Genomic DNA, 23,379 nt, shown 5'->3' on the forward strand with positions numbered 1-23,379 from the left:
GAGCGCTGCAATACGGTAGCGCATGAGCGCAGTTACATGATTTTATTTCATATTTTCCGCTGTCTTTTTTTAAACGCAGGAAAAAGTCGCCACGAAGCGTGTACGCAGCCACAAAAAATTGGATCGGTCGTTTTCGAATACCCTCTACAACCTAACGAAATGCACTTGGCCCTCTAGTGAATATTTAAAAATTTGTATAATTGACCCTAGTTATGTAACTAATTAAGCGCAATATAAAAAATACCCTAAATAGCACTACAGGACGACAAACTATATGTCATTGGTTTCATTCAGTAGCGGTTAACCACTTTTTTTTTTTATTCCTGGGTCCAAGTTGCGTGAAACACTCTGTATGATGTAGCTGCCTTGTTCAGATCACCGAGGACCCCACGACAACTACTCAGCTCTTCAGACGGAAAGCATGAGAACGTTGCTCGATCTTACAAATTGGAAGACCCATGGCAATGACCGGTCACATAGACCAAGCCCTAAAGTACTAATGAGTGCATGTATGCGGCTAGGTATCAAAATCATTTAATGCGATTAGCATTATTTGCCTACTTCAGGTACTTTGAGTCTATCTCTCTGTCCAGCCTTTTAAGCCGACTGAGTGACCCAAGTTGGTTACCAGCTTGGACCATCAGGTAGGTATGTGGTCGTGATGCTTTCATGCTCATTCCATCGTCGTAATTTCAGCTTCGTCATTCGACTGCCATCGTGCCGCTGTTGTCACGCCATCATCATGTACTCGTTGTCATCCCATTGTCGGCATGCCGTCGTCGTAATGCTGTCGTTTTATCATCGTCATTACGTTAGCAATTCATCGCATTGCAGTCGTGTCCTCATCGTCATACCGCCTTCATTGTTCCATCGAAGTCAATCCTTCTTCGTCATTCTATCGTAATTATGCGGTATATATTCCACCGTGATTATGCCACCGTTGTTATGCCGTTGTCATCAATGCGTCGCCGTCGTATTGTCATCGTCATGCAATTGTAGTCATACCTTTGTCGTGAAGCCATCATGGCCGTTCCATTATCGTCATTCCAGCTTCATCGTCCGATTCTCGTCATACTGTCGTCGTCATAGAGTCATCGTCAAGCCGCCGTCGTCATACCCTCATTTCCATCCCATTGTCCTTATGCCGTGGCCGTTTTACCATGGTCACCATTTCAGAATCGTCATCCCACTGTCGTCATGACGTAATGTCCTACCGGTCTAGTCTCTCCACCAAAGTCCTTCCTTCTTCGTCGCTCCATCGTCATTATTGCGTCGCCGTCATACAGTCCATGGATGTTCGTCAACATGTTCATGGACGACACTGGCGAGCGAGCGTCATAGCTAAGTGGCCCGATCCCGGAGAAAGTGCGTGTCGCAGATTCCCGAAGGGAATAGAAATCTGAGAATGACCACCACTGATTCTAAATAAAGGTGTCTTTAGCAATACGAAGTGTCGCTATATTGCTCTCATGCTAATCGCATCAACGTCGACAGTCATCGTAAGATCTGTTCTCCAGTATTTCTTTTATATCTCGAAACACTGCGGTAGGCTAGAAAGATTCTATTTGTACTTCACAAGGTCCTAAGTGTCGACGTGCCGCATTAGGTCAACGTGGAAGGTTTTAACACAACCTGTCTGCTTTAAGGTTTAAACATGCGTTCACGGCACAATCATTGAGTGATATTATGTAGTTCGACGCCATTGTTTTGTGAAGACAATTTCGCGATGCCAGCATGGCACCGTTGTTCGTTTTTTTTTTTGTTTGCAAGATCCTACGAATACGAAGCTCTATGGTGGCCACGATTTGTGGGACGCGTTTCGGCACATTTAGGGGTATACATCCAGATTTCATCCGTAGGGTAAACTAAGCATCGAAGGACTATACTTACCTGGTACAAAAATTACGCATACGTGAAGATAAGCCTTAAAATAATAGCTGCTTCAGTATTTCTTTACAGACATTCTCAATGTAAAATGTTGTTGCGAGTGAGCCACATGTAAGAAGTGCAAACACGTTTTTATATAATTATTTTTTCGGGTCCTTGAATCTCAAAATTAGACAGAGTTTTCGCGAAGGCAATACGTTTTAACGATGGGAATTAAGTGATTGCATACGACGAAATAAATGCAACCCATATAGTTATGTTATCTGTGGTAACAAGTGCGCTTCCTTCAAATAATTGTCCGATATTATGGCTTTCTCACCTGTTAATACATGTTCAATAGTCTTGTCACAACCTGCAGACAAGTTACGATGGTCGAAAAATAAGTCTGGCTTTCTTCCATGCCCATGAGTTTAACTTTATCCTTCCAGTCCATCGCTTATATAATTGCGTATTAGGATATCAAAACTGCGAAAAGTGTGCCGTCAAGCGAGTCCAACGTATTGCGTCTCCGCCCTAAAAGCTGCTTGAATTAGCACTGTATGCCCCATCATAAAAGCACCACAAAGAAGTCATTCACACAAGCTCTAGAAAACAGCAGTTCTTGGATGCTCGAACTGTTGAAGTTTTACATTTCCCTGTATAGCGATCCGTATTCGACTGTCTTTCCGATGAAATGGCTACATGGATACCTTTGTGAACACACACTCGGCTTCTGTTTAGAAAAGCTGACCAATGAGCTTGATGAGGCCGGAGATGGCAGCTGGTTTCGACCTCGCTATTCGTGGTCCCCGCCAACGGTTTGTGAAAAACTCATGTACACGTGTGCAACTACTCCTACACGCTTAACCTCTCCTCCTAAAGAGCTGCCCGATGAACTTGTTGATGCCAGCTTGTGGCGTTTGTCCTTCTCCGGCGCCGTGCACGACCCGGCCAACGTGCCAGTTGGCCGGGTTCACGAGTTTCAGCGATCCGCGCACCAAATCAGACATCGCGAGCATTCCGTTGTTCACTGCCAACTGGAAACCGTCGTACGCCTGCAGCAGGTCATGCCCCGCCGACGGAAGCGCGTTGCCAGTCGAGTTGCCGCTAGCGTGGCCGCTACTTGAGAGCGCGACCGAGGCGTTCCTGAGATTGTGCGAGAGCACGGTCACAAACTCCCTCAGTGGCCGCGTGCTCTCGGCTCCCTGCGTGGCGACCCTTCGCATGAGCACGGGCAGAGCTCCGGTCAGGTTGCGCACCAGCAGGGTCAGGTTGCCCCTCGTCTGCTCCGTGAGCCGCGCTACATCTGTCCTGGGCAAAGACCGGGTCACGTTCTGGATGTTCTTCAAGTCTTCCTGCATGTGAACAGGCAAGTCGTGCGTTCATTTGTTTGGATCAACTTTACGACAGGAATCCAAGCAACAGAGAACTTCGAAGGAAGATGGAGGCTCGAAGCGGTAGAACAAGGTTTGTCACTGGAGCAAACTTACAGACAACCGAACTTGCGTTCGTCAGTGTAGCAACTGCTTTCCATCGCAGCGTTTATGTACGCGGCTTCTTATTTTACCTAATTAATTTAACACTTCGACTTCGCTCAGCGTATATTGTACGCATCAACCTATTCTAATCCTCCTCCCCCCCCCCCCCCTTGAGGGAGGGGTAGAGTAGTCTACGCGTACATAACCGCTGCTAAGGAAAGCAGTCATCTGCGCTGACGAAGACATGTGCCTTCGAAACGTTGGCTGCAGCGACATGCCTTGTACGACAGGAACAGGAGGCTGAATGCCACATGCCTTCTATTACATAGTTTGAGGGAAAGAGAGGCCCAAGCATGAGGCTGTATTGTACATATATAGCGGCAAAATGAAAAATATTAGAAGCCTCTCTTCCGCCAATGTAAATGAAACACAATTAGTGCTCCCTCAATATAAAACTTATAAGGCAATAACCTTGATTCTTTACCGGCATTAGTCCCAGCTGCATCTGTGAACCGGCTAGTCGATCTCAACTGCATTTCGTTACTTTACCTCGTCGTCTCTGGAGCCACTTCGATCGTCCCTAGATTATGGGAGCATTATGCTTAGATAACGCCTTGTTTATTTAACCTCCTTAATCCTTACGACAAAGCGCCTATGAGTTTGACATCGCGGCAGTGCCAGAAACTCGAAAGCAACATTATGTTTCTAACCATAGTCACTGTGGCACTTCTCTTTGTTTCTTTCGGATGCAAACAAAATGGTGATATATGTCCTGTTCGTGGAAAAACGCTTGAAAGGCCAAAGCCCACGCGCAGAACTTCACATGGGCAGGTATTCGCGTTCGTTTTGGTGCACATTTTATATTTATATGAACACTTAAGAGTCGTTGGCACCTCTAATGTGCGCTTGCTGCTTGTAGCAACATATGTTAAAGCCATAAAAAATGTCTTAAAGATGGTAAAGTTCACGTGCGCAAGCAAGCACACAAAGCCCGTATTGCTTGCGTATACTAATACAACTTAAACGTGAGCAAACACATTAATGCCCAAATGGCTTGCACAGCAGTGATACCGCTGGTTACTGGTAAACGCAAAGATGGTCCTTACTGTAAATGTAGCAGCAGATGACTAGATCGGAACAAAGTGCCTTAAAACGTGTTCAGCAAATGTTTGCTTCCATGGAAGGACATGTCGCATCCTATACATCACCAGTGGCATTATCGGGAACAAGCAGGTCCTTCTAACGGCATCTGTATCGTGTTCGCTCCAACACAAAAAAGTATACAAAGAAGTGCGATGACCATGATGATGATAATAATGATGCATCTTACCCAAAATCACTGTTTTTTGCGTGTGCCCACAAACTTTTGTGAACTTTGTGATCAACAAGACGACACTCGTATCCGCCCACCTGGAAGCGGTGCATGAGCTGATTGGCCGTGGGTGTCATGGCATTCACGCCTGCCGTTGCGATGCTGTTGAATGTGTGCAGCGTGCGGTTGAAGTTGTGCACCACCGTCTGAAGGGCGGCGCCTGAGGTCACAGACTTTGACATGTTGCGAAAGGCTTCGCTCGCTGACTGCAGTGTTCGCTGCAACGGTTCGATGCCTGGTGCGCCAGCGGATGGTGGCAGGGACAGCCTCTGGAAGCTGTTCTGCAATGCTTCCAGGTTCTTTACGATGTTGCCGTTGAGCCGGTGAAGGGAAGACAGGTTTCGCAACGCAGGCCCCAGTTCACCGACGTCCCTGATGCGTAGGTGATCTGTGATATTTGACTGGACACGGTCGTAGAGGTCCCGAGCGCACTGCGTTCGAGACATTAGCATGCGAAGCCATGAATGATCCTTACAATACGGGTCCGACTTGGAAACTTAATAGCTTGCGCAGAATGGCTACTGCGTATAGCATACACGTTATGTTACATTCCTTTTTACTTTTTAATTTTAAAGCTTGCCCTACGGCAGGAAACGTGCGAAAATGCATTTTAGTTATCACAGTGTCGTCACTAGGACTGCCCTGGGTGCAGCACTCTGAACGGGTGCAACACAAGGGCCTGTGGTCGCCACTCGAGCCTTTGTATATTATTCCATGCTCGTAACGAATGTGGTAAACGTCTGCGCTTGGGGCAACTGAATGGGCCGATGAAGAGAATGGGCTGAAGCAGAGAAAAGCTGACGCTACGGTATGCTTGGTGTAAGCTTTCAAACACTTGTATACGTGGCGTAAGACATATTTGCACCAGCAGCTCATATGATAAGCGACGTGCACAAGTGGATTAAGGTTTATATTCTTTACGTTGTGATCGTTTTAAAAACACTTCGTTGGACTCCTTGTGATAAAAGCATCCGGGAAGAGGGGGGGCGGGGGAATTGAGATTACAGATCCAACGCTCGCCAATCTTCCCCTTTCGGAATAAAGGAAAGTTGGCCGTCAAATATATCGCCTCTCTTCATTTGCTCATTCTGTCGCTAAAATGTGCACATACATGCTCAACGTTGCGCTTTCGTGTGCAGAAATGACTAGAAGGCCAGAAAGTTCGAAGGTTGCGTTCTTTACTAAAACGCTAGAAAATAGCTACTCTATTTCCACCGGCGTGAACGGCGGGCCATTTAATGTATGCTAATGTATATATGAAGGTTTTCACCATAATTAATGACGTCTACGTGATCCCCAACTGAATATAATTTATTAGTTGTTTCTACAATAAGCTCAACAAATCTTGGAAATTATGGAACAGGCGTTGAAACTCCTACCAAGCAGCCGTCCTAGGTGCCGGGATACCCAGTGACGCCACTGGTTATGTTAATGCTCATCACTGTTCTGCTCTTGCGGTGAAATATATGCATGTAGGTTTTGACACGAGTCGCGACTTTGACAGAGAGAGAGACACACTTTAATGATATGCTGGAGATGTTAACGTGGCCGTTCACCTGGCATCTTACTCCAAATGTTGGGTGATGATTATGACAGATACAGTGACAAACAGTTAACAGAGGTTTGCCCCATTAAAAGGGTATCAGCACTCATTCTTACCGCCCAATACACAAGAAATAACGAAACAATATCGCTGTAGCGCCTTTATGCACTTTTGCGATTTACTTACCTCAAATGAGCGCGCGTGTTTTATTTATTTATTTATTTATTTATTTATTTATTTATTTATTTATTTGCTATAAGAAACAATGTTTGCTCCGTTTTCAGCAGGATAAGTTTAAAGAACTTCCATCATAGTTCACGGGTTCCCCCCCCCCTTTTTTTTTTATCTAATGGCCCATTCAGCGAAGAAGCCGGGGTCTGTAGCAGCAAAATGGCACCTAAATGCCACATTGGCTGCGTCGCCACGTAACGCGCGTGCCTTAACGGAGAAGAGCGGGCGAGAGGGAACATCTGCTACCGCGCTGGCGCTCCAGGGGAGAGGGGTCGCCCCGACGCCACGTCACCGTCGCTTTAGGAAGCATGCGTTATCCGCGCGTTCCTTGTCCGTGCAAGCTCTCGCCTGCGTTCTGGGGCTCGGCAACCACTATGGAAAAATCAATGCATGAAAAAAAAAAATTGAAAAGAAACAAGTTGCCGGTAATGGGCTTCGAAACCACGGCTTCACAGTCTAAAGCCAAGCTCCCTACCCACCGGCTTAACCCGTCGCCTCCTAGATCGAATGGCTGCGCACTCTGAGTTACGACATCGATGCTAATTGGACTGAAATTTCCATTGCCAAGCCTGGCATGACGAAAGCGGTGACGTCAAAATCACCGCGGTTTACTCGCGACGGGAGCGTCCTCATTGGATTCAATGGCAGTCGGGCAAGGTAGCATGACGTTACGGATCGAAGTTCGCCGGACGTGTGCGCCGGACTTGTGCTACCTAGGAGGCGTTGGCCTAGAGTCTCAACGCGCCTGCTTGCTCGCGACTAGTTCATGACTCGAAGGGCCACTCAGCGGCGTTCATTTGGACATTGATGCTTTCGCATTCACAACTCATAAGAATTGCTTAGGTGCCGCAGGATTTTTTCATCGCGTCTGAAAAAGACAATTTGGCAACTCGTATAACCGATATATACAAAAATTAAGCAGTCCATGACACGTATGCTTAGAAACATGCTTTTACATTCCAGCGGCGCTTGCATATATTGAATACACGATCGAATTAAGGCGAAATCATTTCCGTTGCCCTGATGCACCAACATTCACAGCTACGGTGTTATGAGCATTATTGTAGCTTTTCACAATTCCACCATTCCTGTGGTTAAGGGACTAGCACTCGGCCACGAAACCAAGGCTACCCGCACTTTCCACACTCGCCCTACACTAGAACATCTTTTGTTAAGTGCAAGTGAGGTGTGGCCTGAAGGAACAGGGGGATGATCTGAATGCTGGGACCAGCGAATTTGACAATGCAACAGAAAAAGAAAGTGTCTCGACTTTATGACTGGCTTTGACAGTGTTAAATTTTCTCATGGAGGTTGAATTTTTTGTATGCATTATTTTAAAACATTTGGATGGGCATTTCTGTGATTCTTCCAGTATACGAATATTGATTGATTAGTGACTTGTCCCAGAAGCGACTATTAAATTAACATTGAGGTCTGTGTTTTACCAGCCAAAACCACGATTTGACTATTAGGCACGCCGCGGTGAGGGATTCCGGATTATTTTTGACCACCTGTGGATCTTTAACGTGCACCCAATGCAAGATACACGGGCGTTTTAGTCTTTCACCCCCATCAAAATTCGGGCGCCGCGGCCGAGATTCGATCCCGCACCGTCGGGCTTAGCAGCGCAATGCCTTAGCCACTACGCCACCTCGGCAGGTAGACGTGACTACTAACAATGCCAGTAAATCGAAATGTGTTATTTCCTCATCCGCTCATCAAATTATTCCTCGCTCGCAAAACATTTTTATTGACAATGCCCTGTTCATTTATTTGAATTGGCAACGCCTGCTATATTTTTGTGGTGTGGGCAGAGCCTTTCTTTCTTTCATTATATTACGCCTCACAATAACGAACGCTTGCTTAGGCAACACCATCACCTATGCGAATGAGGGTGCTATTTTGCTAGGAGTTGAGCCCGAAAAACAGATGAAATTCAGTAACCATATAGCCTCGCTTACGCGCAAAGTGGCATACGGTGTTGGAATTTTGCTAAAAGCTCATCCTTATATCATTTTTCAAACCCGTTTGTCACACCATTACGCCTTCCTTCATAGTCATATAGTCTATTGCATTTCATCATGAGGCAACGCTTACGTTACTCACTTATGCTCAGTTCAACATATTGAAAATCAAGCAATACCTCTAGTACCCGATAGCGTTTTCTTGTCAAACGCTTCGTCATTACTTTTTTACGCTGACCATTTCATCTGTGAAAAAATCTTGACAGATATTTCCTTGGCGTTTTAATGTTAAGGTACTCGTCTGGAAAGCTCCCCTTTCCTTCGCTACATCCTAGGCATTTTCTTCATGTTCCGTCGACTTGTTTTGATACATCAAATATCTACTCATTACCTAAGTCTAGAACTATTGAAGGAACTATTGAAATTAACTTTTTTCAGCTGTTTCATCAGGGAATCCATTGCCTGCAGGTGTAAAAGAGGGTTCCGTTGATTCATATAAAATGAATTTGCGTATATATTTGTTCAATATATTTGTAATGTTTCATAGTTTTGTTTGTTTACAATGTTGCTTTGTCTTCACTGAAAGTTGTTCTATATTTCATGATGTTAGCTGTTTTGCATAACCTGATGCTGTTCATTCTATAGTTAGTTTTTTTTATGAACGTATTAACAGGAAGTCTCCTATTAATATTAAGTAGCTCTCCATGAGACCTCCTTCTGTATGTATGTCTTATTTGAAATGTACAATCAGATTCAGGCAAATAAGAGCTGAAAAAAAAAAGATTGATTGATTGATTGAGTGATTGGGTTTCATTCATGGCCCAAAGAAAGAAAGTAGGTGTATATATATATATATATATTTATATATATATATAGAGAGAGAGAGAGGAAGAGAGAGAGAGAGAAAGGCAAAAGAAAGACAGGGAGGTTAACCAGAGATCACCTCCGGATGGCTACCCTGTACTGGGGGAGGGACAAAGGGATGCGATAGGTGAGAGAGAGAAAAGGATAAAAAAAAAGAAATAAAAAAGTAGGTATAAGAGTGTCTCTAACAGAGGGCTCTGGTTAATTCTGAGCAGGCAGATCTTTGGAGGCCCATGCGGACGCCCGATCACAGGGCTGGCTGAACTCCATAAGGATATGCTAACAGGCTATGTTGTCTGACATGATTATACTGTGCTTTGTTCGCGCTGTATGAGATACGTAATAATGGCTTAACTAATGGTGTTTCATTAGCAAATCTTCAAATTACGTCGCCTATTTGAATATTGAAATTTCTACTCGATGGACCAAGACAACTGATGCAAGTAATCACATTACATCGATTGCACCCCAAAATTACATCTTTGTGCAGAAAAACTGGGAAAATAGTGGTCAACTGAAATCGTCTAATAATGGTGGCGTAATTAGTTCGCAGGCGACAGTATTAAAGTAGGCTTCCGTATATTCGTTCGTCATTGCGTGTGTTGTTTGGATTATTACGAGCCCCATTTTTCGGCTTGCTGCATGGGTATGCTAGTATGCACTCACAGCTGTAAACATCGAAAGGTTTAAAAGAATGCTGTCAATGTGAACTGGATGTCTCTGTCTGCAATAAGGAACGCAGATGTGTTCAGTGGCAGCCAACCATGTGCAGAAGTGACTCTAAGAGGTTTCACAGTTAATGCAGCACGTTTCACTGAATTATTCTGCAGCCGACTCTAACTTGCGAAAGCAGAGTTTCAAAAATGGTTAAGAAGGCACCAGTTGAGAAAATTTGCTCGTAGTTGCAACGTGGAAATCAGCAGAAGGCATTCTTCGAGAAGAGCTTACCTTGTTAAACTTGATAATATCTACGGAGTTGTTCCCCTGCAAAAAAGAAGTTGATAGAAATATCATGACCCCTGCACCTGCGATGGTTCAATTATAAACAGGTGAATGGAAACATCATGACTCACCTTTGTTGCTTGACGCTGTAGGCACTGTGAATGGAGAAGAAAAAATAAACAGGACGCACTAATCAGAATTTTGTATCGTCAGACAAGAGACACACAAGCATTGCTGTAGCAGTGATTACAGCCCGAATTAAAATTATTCGGTTTTACGTGCCAGAACCACTTTCTGATTATGAGGGACGCCGTAGTGGAGGACTCCGGAAATTTCGACCACCTGGGGTTCTTTAACGTGCACCTAAATCTAAGTACCCGGGTGTTTTCGCATTTCGCCCCCATCGAAATGCGGCCGCTGTGGCCGGGATTCGATCCCACGACCTCGTGCTCAGCAGCCTAACGCCATAGCCACTGAGCAACCACGGCGGGTGATTACAGCCCGAAAGGCACGGCGCATTTCCCAAAGAAGTATTAGTGACATGTTGTAAATTGGAAGAAGCGAAAGAGCGGTAAAGACAATGCAGTCATTCTTAAATTTAACAGCTCATGATTCGCAGTAGCTAACACCTCCAACTGGCATTGTTGTCTATGGTTCCATTCCCTTAATGAACAATTCGAGTCACTCCTCAAGAAGCAAGCGATCACATAAACTACAAACTGCGACCAATTTCTTTAGGAAGATCACTTGGCGTAGAATGAAATAAAGGTTGAAGCAGTAAGTCATGCGTGAAATGGGTGTTTCTGTTAGGCTGGATGGCTACCTGATCTGCAGGTAACTTATTAGGCACATATCCTTGATGCCACACAGTGCACCAACCTTAAATTCAGTTTCCGTACCTTTGAAAACTCTTCGAAACCATGTGTGGTAATCTCAAAGCTGGTCCCGTTGGAAAGGCGAATGTTGTACTTGTGGGAATGTTTGTCTTCTTTGCGGGAATCTTCTGCATATGAGTGGAGGAGCGAGAGAAAGAATAAGATTATGACAGCTGAAAGTGATGAACGTGAGAGCACTTACCCGCCCAAGATCCAACAATCACAGTGGCAGCTACTAGGCAGAACTTGAGTAGGTTGGCAAACTTAGCCATGGCAGCAGTGTATCTGGAAGCAATGTGGGTACACCGATTTGAGGATGTGAATATATGCATCAGTGTCTCATATCGAGAACAGCTGCAATGAACACGTACGATGAATGCTGAAAAAGTATGCGACCGAAAATATAAGGACTAGATATCTGAAAAATCAACAAGCGAGCCAGACATCCCCATAATCACTGGGGTTTGGTGGGACATGCACAAGAAGTCCTATCTGCATAACTACTGCCATCGTTTGTTTACAAGCACGATTAGATTGGTACGGCTTCGTAGTTCCGTTGTAGCAGATCGTAATACTCTCATCGTTGAGTTACTGCATCAGTAAAAAGGAATAGCTGAGCATGTCTCAATGCTACACTCGGTGCACATCATCTGTTACAAAAAAATCGCAACTTTGGTCCGGAAGGCAAAGCCTTAACGGCGATAGCAAAGCATTATACAACTAGACAAAGTCATACTCGTAGTTTATCAGCCGTAGAAAGTGCAGTAAACATTCCTTTACTGATTAAATTAATAAGTATGGTGTTACGCTTGCATAGACAAACATGAACAGCTCTCCCTCGGTAAAAGTGAACACCCTCTGTCACAGAGGGTCTCGCACGCTTCATGCTGCCTCTCGCTGCACCGCGTCTTCGAAACTTGAAATTACACAATCTCCAACACTAGGCGCGCGGAAACACAGTACGCACGAAACCACCAGCCACCTTGGCTCGTCTCAGATTGGAACCTGCCGTGGATTACGTCCAATGTAGGGGGCCTCGTATGCGCTCAGCCGAGCCGACAGCTATGCGCAGCCAGGGCCGGGCTATAGATGAGGAGAAGCAAGTTCACCGGCCTTCCCCTGGCTGCGCTTGATCACGTTATTGCACGATCCCTTCCACCCAGCCCCCTCACCCTAGCGCGCTATGATCGCGTAACCTCGAACATTGGGCCCGTGGGAAGACTGCATCAAACATCAAGCAAGCGTCCTTCTCGGCCCACCCTCACACGCTGGCCCTCGCTCCCGCAGCATACATAGCGCGGGCCACGATGGAATCCTAGCGCACTTGTACTTTATACGGAACATCACGGCCGACGGCGAAAATTCGCCTGGAATGTCCCTATAAATCCTAACACAGTAAAAAGAAAAAAAAAATCCTCCCACTTCCGACACTGCTTGTAAACCTCACAATACACCCGCTCCTGACTATGCATATATAGCTCACAATATTATTTTACACGGGCGTGAAAGATCTCAGAAATAGCAATAATAATCACGCGATTCGCCCCACCATGTCACGCTGATGTCCACACCTGCGTCGGCAGCTCGAGCTCATGACAGCAATCGTTTCATTGTAACGGTCCTGATTTGTTCAATATGTGGGCAATGTCATGAACATTCGCTGCCTGTACCTTCTTGTGTTCACTCGATGCTGCAGCTCTTAAGCTTGTTCGTGTCATCCTTTCTTTCTTGGATGCAGCACATCTAATTTCGTGGTACCAGTTAGAAGGAATAATTTTTGTTATTAACAATTAACTAGTTTGCTCTTTGCCTGCTTCCGCAACATCGTACAACTTAGGCGGAAAATTCGAGGACCTCAATTTTCATGCCGCACTTCATTGCAGGAGCCCGAAACATTGGAGGTCATAGACGCTCAGTCGAATCTAAGAGAGAAATTCGTGGTTCAGATAACTTTAGAAAAGCAATGACGGAACCATCTTCGATGAGACACCTACAAAAGCATATATTCATAAAGATAGCTAGAAGCTGGGGAAAGTTGTTTTTCTTTTCTTTTTTTCTTCTTTCTTCTAAGCGAAGTTGTTAAAGGGAATTCCGCAATGATTTTCGTGGTGTGACGGCGCGGTCGATATCAAATGTAAATGCAACTCAGTAATCCGTAATGTTTTTGTCTCACTTCGCGTTAGGCCAACACCACCTAGATAGCACAAGGCCTGTTCACTCCGATCAGGAAGCATGCTACCTAGGCCGAAAATTTTATTGCGAAGGCTGGCGTGACGAAAGCGGTGACGTCAAAATCACCACGGCTTACTTTAGACCATGGCATCTTCATTAGATTCTATGGCAGTCGGGCCAGGTAGCACGACGTCATGGATCAGAATGAACAGGCCTTGTGCTATCAAGGTGGTGTTGGTTATGCTGGCTCCCCGTTGGAGGTCATACAGGAGTTTATTTAGCTGCGCCGGTGAAATCAGACGCCGTGGTGTCACAATGCATCATGCGTGGGAGCCTTCATTAAGAACAGCAATGCTGTATATGATTGTGTTATTTTGTATAACAGCGATGAAACGTCGGAAAGAATTAAGAGTATGCGGGTTTTAAAGATGATAGATGCAATGGACTTCCCCTTTGGAACAACCAGCCACGACGCTCGAACGCCGCAGTAAGTGCTGCTGCGTTTCGGCTCGGTCAGGATGCGCCGAAAGTAAGGCGAAAATGTGCTTCCTGTGGTTAGCGAGCATAAGGATTCACTGAAAGAAGCCCTGCCAACAAGCCACGCTAGCAATAGTTTTACTGAAAGAGGCTTTATCGAAGTGTGTCCGCGCCCGGAGCTATCCAGTTCTCTTTTTAACACCTACACCAACCCATTCTTTCTCTCTCGCTCTCCAACATTTATTTGTTACTGCAAATTTTTGGGGTAGTGCAAAGACGCGAACTTTATGCAACGCGCGCATCGCCCTCGCAACGCTCGGCAAGTCGTGCATAACCACCCTGCGCCTTTCCCGGCTATCTTTTTTTTTTTCGCTGATGGTCTGTTATGAGGTGCCCCATTTTCCCACACAAGGAAACCGGCCAATGATCTTTCTTTTTTTTTCCTTTGTGGCGAAACAGAGGGCACTATGACGCAACACAATGGACGGAAGACATAACGACGACCTTAAAGGACAAGACTGACGTAACAGTGTTTCGTCGCTGTTTTTAGTACGTTTGCTGATTACCCAACATGCTAGATCACCTCATCCTCAGTAGAACAATGACCTTTTTTCAAAACTGCACGCGTTTAGGACCATACCAAAATGGTGCTCTTAGCTTCTTCCTCTTCGCTCGCCCCCCTCTACTCACCATCCAGATAGCTTGACGTCGTGCCGAGAAAAACCAGTACCACCGTTTCTTACGAGGCTGCGACCTCAAAGCGGAGGAAAAGATTGCTGTAGACACGCAGTGCTTTGTTCAGTATTTTTGTATGTTATGTTTGCAGAAAAAAAGATAGTGCTACTTCAGATATATCCCCTGATTACCAGGAACGGAAGCAGGAAGTCACGTATCTGTTTACCGAAAATAACACAACAGGCCGATGCATTTCGAACGCGGCCCAGTTCTTTTTTTTTTATTTAAATCTCACTGCGATGGTTACCGCTATATATACTCGCCGCCAAGACTATACTTTGTTCGAACGCATCATCAGTACCGTGAAGTTATCCTAGTGCTTATGTACACATGACTAACGATCCACACAAGCAGATAGACTTCCATGCACAAAAGATATAGACTCAGGGGGCCCCACTCAATGGCTCGGCAGTTCAATACGCTAGCCAGCTCCATCTCAATGTACACCTTCATATGACCCAGCGGCCCCAGTCGTACAAGCGAACGAATGTTTGCATCAGCACTGCTTAAGGTTGGTCTTGAGCACCATTGCGCGCAGTGGTCGCTTTGCGGCACTGGAAGCGGGCGAATTCATTCTAAGCTTTAATTTGATGCGAAACCATCAAATGGCCCATTGAGCGAAAAAGCCGGCGTCTGTAGCAACGAAATGGCACCTAAATTAACATTGGCTGTGACGCCAAGTCACGTGCCCTCCTCAGCGGAGCAGAGCGGGTGGATGGGAGCAACTGCTGCCCCGCTGGCGCGCCAGGTGTGGCATGAGAGGAAGGGGCATCGCCGAGACGCTACGTCGCTAACGCAAGCCTGTGTTATCCGCGCGTTCCTTGTCTGTTCAAGCTCCCGCCTGCATTCTAATTTCGCCTCGGTAATCTCTATGAAGAAATGTAACTATGAAAAACACACAATAAATTAGACAGGAGAAGCGTTAGCTGTAGTTACTTTCGAACCAACGACCCCACGTTCAGAAGCCGAGTGTTTTACTCCTTGGGCTAAGCCAGCGCCTTCTGGATAGCAAGCCTGTGTGCTCTACTTTATGACATCATGCTACTTGGACAAATTTCCATTGCGTGACGAAAGTGGTGACGCCAAAATTACCACGGCTTACTCGGGACAGGAGGAGGAGCAGGAGGAGGAGAAATAGACGGAAAGACAGGGAGGTTAGCCAGTTCTCAGACCGGCTGGCTACCTTGTGCTTGGGAAAGAGAGTAGGGGGAATAAAAGGTCATAGAAAAGAGATGTTACAAAAAAAAAAAGAAGAAAGGAAGAGCAAAATTAAAAGAGAAAAAGAAAAGGAGATTCTTGCGGATGACTGGTCTTTAAGACCAGTTACCCGCAAGAAGCGCAACAACGCTTTCAAAGCCTTCTGTGCTGAGGACGGTCTGGGCCAGTGTCCCAGCATCCTTTTCTCCGACAAAGCGCGTTTGTCAAAACTATCTGACATTCTTGAAAGTTCTTTCCTGGGCTAGTGTGTGAGGCGTCACAATCCGCAGTTAAAAACTCGGCACCGGGCCCAGACTCGATCACAAATGCAAAGATTCGAAACATGGATTCTCGTTAGCCCTAGCGGAAATAACAAAGATTTTCAATAGCGAGTGCTCGGCCAAGGGAGACTTGCCCAAGAGTGGAAATTGGCTAAAATAATCATGATCCCCAAACCAAAAAAGAATCCCTCGATTGATACACTACGGCCGGTGTCGCTCACGTCCTGCCTGGGTAAGCTCTATGAAAGGGTTATCCATAGCAGATTGCAGCGATACCTGGAAGAGCGGAGCTGGTTCCCGGACTCCATGATAGGATTTTGCACGGGTTTATCTTGCCAGTACGCGTTCCTCCAACTTAGAGACGAAATTCTAGCTAATATACCGTATGGCGACGAGAGACTAGTCCTAGCACTAGACCTCAAAGGAGCCTTCGACAACGTCTCTCACACCGCAATATTAGAGGAACTCGAACTCGCGGGTTGTGTTGAGCGCACATACAATTACTTAACAGCTTTTCTTTCCAACCGCGAGGCGAGCATCAGTATTGGCCAAATCACTTCGGCACCCGCCGTGGTTGCTCAGTGGCTATGGTGTTAGGCTGCTGAGCACGAGGTCGCGGGATCGAATCCCGGCCACGGCGGCGGCATTTCGATGGGGGCGAAATGCGAAAACACCCGTGTACTTAGATTTAGGTGCACGTTAAAGAACCCCTGGTGGTCGAAATTTCCGGAGTCCCCCACTACGGCGTGCCTCATAATCAGAAAGTGTTTTTGGCATGTAAAACCCCAAAATTTAATTTTTAATTTTTAAATCACTTCGGATTTAATTAAAATGCCTGACAAAGGAACACCTCAAGGAGCAATATTATCTCCTCTTCTCTTCAACATGGCGATGTGTCGCCTCGCACGCGATCTGGATCGGATACCCGACCTAGGTGACACGCTCTACGCGGACAACATCCCGCTGTGGACGTAGCAGAGGTTCACTAGGGGATAAGGAATATACGCTCCAAAGCGCAGTATTAGCGGTGGAAAAAGTTTCTACATGGAGTGGCCTGAAGTGTGCACCCGAAAAATCGGAGGTCATCCGGATACACGCGAAAGGCTACAAATCCAGAGGATCGATTAACATCATGGTTGAGGGCCAATCAGTCCGAGAGGTACCCACGATGCGAGTCCTGGGTTTGTGGCTTCAGAGCGACGGGAGAGCAGTACAGACACTCAGGACCCTCAAATCCACAGCCCACAACATAGCCCAAATTATACGTTGCATGACGTATCGAAAAGTGGGAATGCGAGAAGATGATACCCTAAGGCTCGCACAGGCCTTAGTGGTTAGTCGAATCACGTATGTCTTACCGTACCAAATCCTGAACAGGGAGGAAGAAATGCAGGAAACACAATAATCCGAACTGCTTTCAAAGCTGCATGCTCTGGGCCTGCCTAAGTGTACTTCAACGGAGCGCATGTTTGCTTTCGGAGTGCACAATACTTTCGACGAACTGAGGCAGGCCACCCTGATGCGACAGAGGGAGCCTCAGCTTCACAAAAACTGGTAGGGCAATACTGGCTAGACTCAATATTCCAGCATACCCCATTTATCTCACAGAGCAGGCCGTACCTCTCCCTCCTTTGATGAGATCCAAAATTACAGTAGCCCCAATTCCAAAGAATATTCATCCCGAGTACAACAAAGAAAGGCGCAAAGCACGCGCACAACACATTCAATCAGCGTACTCTAATAACCATAGGTACAATACGTACTACACGGACGCAGCTGTGTATGCAGAGGCAACCGGGCTGCGCTACCAAAGGAGGTACGCCCTGGCAGTCGTGAACGCGATCAGCCAACAGCAAATTACCGCGTCGGCCACGGCGGGATCCCCCACCTCGGCTGAAATATTAGCAGTGGCGATCGCACTCGCTCACGCGGAGCGTTCGCAAAGGGACTCGGTCGTGGTCACGGACTCTCAGGAGACATGTCGCATGTTTCTCAAGGGGCACGTGACAGCGGCTAGCCTCGCGATAATCCCCAAATCCTTGAACCACCATCATCGCCTACTCTGGTGCCCGGGCCACGCGGGGGTACAGGGGAACGAAAATGCTAACGCGTTAGCTCGAGGTTTCACTAATCGAGCGACGGCATCCTCTTCTAACCCCAACCCCCCGCAATATCCCTCACAAAATTCGACCAATTTAAATGCCAAAGACATCCTTGCTCATCAGCGCGGAGTCCACAGAAAATACCCGCCGCCTCACCCACAACTTAGCGGGGAAGAGGCCGCCGATTGGCGTAAAATACAGACCGGAGTATTCCCCCATTTAAAATTGCTAAACGCCATGTATCCCACTCGTTATAGGGCCAACTGTATTTGGTGCGGTGGCATACCTACCCTAATACACATAACCTGGGAATGCACTAAGCACCCTCATATGCCGAATATCAGTAAAACAATGGAGTAGTGGGAGGCACAGCTCGACCGCTCCGACCTGGCTGGACAAAAGTCCTTACTTAGCCAGGTCAGGCAGGCGGCAGAGGCCAGTGGGGCCCTGGACTGAGAGGCTCCCACCCCCCCTCCTTCAAATCTTTTCCATTGCAATAAAGTTTCTATTTCTATTTCTTTCTTGGGCGAACTGAAGCGGGGACACTCACAGAGAAGGCGGGCGATTGTTTCCTCGCAGCTACAGTTATCGCATGTAGGGTTGTTGGCCATTCCGATACGAAATGAGTACACATTTGTGAAAACCACACCAAGCCACAAGCGGCACAAAAGCGTCTCCTCAGCTCTAGGTAGCCCTGACGGAAGGCGGAGCCGTAGCTTCGCATCCAAGTTGTGGAAACGAGCATTGGTAAATTCCGTCAAGTTCCCCTGTGCGAGTGTAATTCACGTGCGAGCGAACGAAGCCCTGTAGCTGCGTCTGTTCTGGATAACGGTATAGCTGCACAGTGGGGACCATCATGAGCAGATCTAGCGGCCTCATCTGCGCAGTCGTTACCGTGGATACCGCAATGGCCCATTATCTACTGATAAACTATGTTGTGTATTTTTCTCTATTGCGTATTGATGAAGTCTTATGTCAACGATTATTTGTTCATTCCGTTCATGACGAAATAGCGACATAATACACTGAAAGCGGCCTTGGAGTCGGAGAAGATTAACCATGTCTGTGACGGTTCTTCAATTGCGAACTCTAGAGCAGCACAAGAAGGGCGGTGAGTTCTGGAGCTGACTCAGGACGGGAGCGTCCCCATTAAGTTCTGTGGCATTCTAGCAAGGTAGCATGACGTCACGGATCGAAGTGCACCGTCTTGTGCCATCTAGGAGGCGTTGGCCAAGCGTTCTTACGCACTCGCTTGCATTCGCTTACTAACTCTAAGGACCGCTCAGCGGTGTTCAATTGGACATTAATGCTTTCGCATTCACAACTCGTAAGAAGTGCTTAGGTGTCCTCGAATTTTTTCGTTTCTGAGGCTTCAAGCGTGATGCTGCCGAGATATGTCGATATCTAGCTCACAACTGCTTAGTGCAGAAAAAATGCCGTTAGGTGTCATAGCAAATATATGAATAACTTCACATTAACTGCCATGGGCGTCTAACGGCTAACAGAGTGAGCACCAATAACATCTTTCGCGAAGCTCACGCATTTTTGTTTTCCAAGAACAGGACGTTTCAAAAAGCGAGCATAATACGTAAGGGAGTTGCGTAACATTAAGGATATAATTAAGCCAGGTGGCGTCTTCAATATCTGAAGTCTCGCTTTCCTTTATCAAATACTTTCATGATGAAAAAGGAAGAAAGAGCGATATAACTTCCTATTCTCTTCAGAACATTGTGTTGATTGTGTTGTCTACCACACCATAACTAATATCAATGACCAAGTATTGCTTCAGAACGACCTAAACAATATTCGAAATTGGTGTGATGACTGGCTAATGCTACTAAGTCCTTCTAAATGCAAAGCAATGTCAGTAACCTACCGTCGAAATCCTCTCGTATTCCTCGTATTCTCTTATGTAATAGAAAACAAGCCTATTGAACTAGTCAAATTTTTTCAGCGCTTAGGCATCACTATTTCTCACAACCTTGACTGGTGTTCGCATGTGAATAACGTTATAACATCTGCTAACAAAAAGCTCGGTTTTTTTTAAACGCCACTTACGAGAAGCTCCTCCCCACGCAAAACTACTAGCATACACATCGTTCATCCGACCTAAACTTGAGTACGCTTCTCTTATCTGGTGCCCACATGAAATTTACTTGATTAACGCCCTTGAAGCCGTACCAAATCGCGCTGTTAGGCTCATTCACTCAGCATAATCTTACGACATCAGCGCATCATCCTTAAAAGCAGACTCCAGTTTACCAACACTTTCGTATCGCCGTCGCATTGGCAGCTTATCATTATTGCAAATTTTTTTTTACAGTCTGCTCACCATCGCACCATACATTTCACCGCCGACACGAACATCACACCACACTGGTCATTCCTTAAGTGTCGCTCGCCCCAAAATGCGCACTTTCACTTTTTGGTCTTCTTTTCATCCTCGTGTAATTGTAGACTGGAACGGCCTTCCTTACGACATCGCTGCCATCATCAGTTCATCTGCATTCACGAAGAAGTGCCATCGATTCTCTCACCTCAACTAATATTGTTTTAACCATTGTTGTTATACCACCCCTTATGTAATATCCCCGTGTGGGGTCTTTAAGGAAATAATTAAATAAATAAAGAAAGAAACATGCCGACACTATAGAACCCAATTCAGCATATGCTGCAGAACTGGTCGAACGGATGCCGTTTGGTCACCATATACGTATAGCAAGAAGTAGATATAAAATAATACTCTTCTGTTGCAATGTTAGTATGTCAGCTGTGCAGAATAAAGCGGTTTGAAAACCTGTAGGACATACCTAGAGCAAATAGAGCCTACTAGGAGTAAGAGGCGCTGAGATGGCCTGCATTGACTCATCAGGTCGCTCGCGTACAATGTGCGTTATCACTTGCGAAACATGTAGGGGTCTTTAAAACATAGTTCAAGAGGCGTGGTAATTAAGATTAGCACACCTTTTGAGTTTTCCACGACGATACGAAAAAAAATGTGGTTGTTCAATATTTTGTTGAAATGGATACTCTGAAAAGTTCGTTTCGCATTTGCCGGAACACGGTGCGTAAGGACCGCGACATAGCACAGAGAAGGGAACGCCGACGAAATGCCGTCATCGTTACATTATGCGCTGCGTATTTAGCTTTAGGCGTGTCATTCTGCGATTGTGCTGCCCTTACGCGCGTGTTATGTCTCAAATTCGCATAATAAAGGGATGCATAACAATGTACAGTACGTTTCACAGTTAAATCGGCACACATGAACTTATCAAACACGGTGCTATTTTTTCCCCTCTGGCGATTGTATAGTCGCCTGGCTTTGCAGCAAATGACTTTCGGTTGGTGGCACTGGAACTTTGGCGTTTTTCAACAAACCTGTCTCGTTCATTGAGATGCCTCAATCCGACACTCACAGCTATAGCGCCGACAAAACGAGAGCCCCCCATGCAAGTGTTCCCTTTCACAGCGAACTGCATTGTGTTCGCCAGCCTGTTGAGCCTTTCGAACGACCGTTCAAATACGAGAAACTCAGGTGGGCCCGCACCCGACCTGCCTCACCTGGGGGCCTGCTCTGAGACAACGCGTACACATCGTGTACTCACCACGTGCACGCGGAGGCTGCAGCTGCCGGAGGTCTCCGCGGTGGTCTTGCCGAGAACGAGCTTAGCGGCCTCCGCGCGTAAGTCGGTGTCTGGAAAAAAAAGAAGACGTGTTTGTCCGGCGCGCGCGCGCGCTTCTCCTCCGGCGTGGCCTACAAACGCGCGTCGTGTACGCGCCGCGAGGGGTCCGGCGTCGCTCTCTCGCGCGTGTGCTGCGCAAAGAAGAGATCGTAAAAGCGCCAAGAAAGGCGCACGGGTCGCCGCCGACCAGGTCGTCGGAGGGTGCGGAGAGCGCGTTCGTCGGCGACTGTCCTTTCGGCGTCGGCTGCTGCCTTCGAGCACCGTTCAGCCCAGCCCAGCCCTGCGCCGCCGCCAGAACTGGGTCGGCCCTATTTTGATGCCCGGTTCGACAAACTCGGGAATGCGGTTCCTCCATCGGCCGCGCGTATACGCGCGGCGAGAAAGAGGGAGCGCGCGCAGAACCCTTCTCAACCATATGCGCTTCTTCCTTAAGCTTCGTATTTCATTTTATTTCTTTCCCCGTTTTCTTTTTTTTTCTTTTTTCTGTCCGGAGTGTCTGTCATCGCGTTCGCGGATGGCTGCAGGAGTGGAGCGCTCGGAACTCCAGGAGCGGGCGCATCTTTGAACTCTTTTCTTCTGCGCCATCGCCCCCGCCTCCTCCTTTCTCCGCATGGCCTCATCATCGATTCAGAAACAAGCCCTCCTCGCCGGCATCCGTATTTGGCGCGCTAATAAATGAAACGGTGTCGTCGCTACCGGAAGTTGTTCCGCGCCGCCGTGGCAAAGAAGCATAAGAACGGAAAAGTGTCGCTGCTATCGTAATTGCTTTTTTTGCAATCCGGCGGGGAAGGAAGCCCACCGATCGCGAAGCCATCACTCATCGAAGGCCAAATAATTTCCTCCACACGCCGCATGACGAAGAAGCAGCGCAGCGGCATCTCGGCGTATTGCGGCATGAATGATTCAATGACCGCACAGTCACCGCCTTTGGCCTTTGTTTCCTCCTGGACGCTATATCCTATTACGCGGTCCTCTATACGGTATACCGTGTCGCGCAGTGCCTCGCCGTTTATGTGGGGTCGCTTTCAACCCTAAAGCGGCGGGCCGCTATTATGTTGTGCCACTTAAACGAAGGACGCGGGACCGAGGTGCACGTTTTGGTGTCGAACAACGTTGAAATATCCATAGCGCGTGCCGCAGCCCGCCACTGTTTGGGAACGTGGGACTACATATTTTAGGAGCGCTTAGGGGCAGATCCGTAGGATAGCGACGCCGTAAAGCAGGAAAACCGCGGCATGCTTTCTTTCGTTCTTTCTAGTACATGCAGTTGTCTATTCTGTTGGTATACCTTGCAAGCGTGTGCGCTTGGTGTTGGGTACATCCATCCGTGATTTGTTGGCTGTACTGTAGCGGAATGAATACTCTTAACTGTCGTATGTGGCCGTCTTTTATTACACAATAGTCTCGTCGTCACTTTCCTTTCATTTTACTTCACAGCGATATTCTTCGCAGGTTCTATTCGGTGCCAATGGGTTCGTCCATGAGCTGGGCCTAGAAGAATCAAATTATGTCATCATGGCTACAATAACAACAAAAAATATGCTTACAAGAAAATGGAAAGCCACACTTATTCAGGGAGACACGCCACTGAGGCAGC

The 23,379-nt window shown here is 46.8% G+C and overlaps 1 protein-coding gene across 1 annotated transcript; it reads right to left on the reverse strand.

Annotated features, from left to right (window-relative positions):
* Window positions 1-1,999: 1,999 nt before the first annotated feature.
* LOC126548401 (uncharacterized) lies at window positions 2,000-22,699 on the reverse strand. Its single transcript, XM_050196541.3, has 7 exons — window positions 21,705-22,699; window positions 11,338-11,420; window positions 11,160-11,263; window positions 10,392-10,415; window positions 10,267-10,302; window positions 4,755-5,147; window positions 2,000-3,221 (listed from the first exon to the last, which is right to left on the reverse strand). Exons 2-7 carry the CDS (start codon window positions 11,405-11,407, stop codon window positions 2,730-2,732), a joined length of 1,119 nt encoding a protein of 372 aa, XP_050052498.1. The 5' UTR covers window positions 11,408-11,420; window positions 21,705-22,699; the 3' UTR covers window positions 2,000-2,729.
* Between the last annotated feature and the right edge of the window lie 680 nt (window positions 22,700-23,379).

Source organism: Dermacentor andersoni, chromosome 1, assembly GCF_023375885.2.
Source record: "Dermacentor andersoni chromosome 1, qqDerAnde1_hic_scaffold, whole genome shotgun sequence".
Taxonomy (NCBI): domain Eukaryota; kingdom Metazoa; phylum Arthropoda; class Arachnida; order Ixodida; family Ixodidae; genus Dermacentor; species Dermacentor andersoni.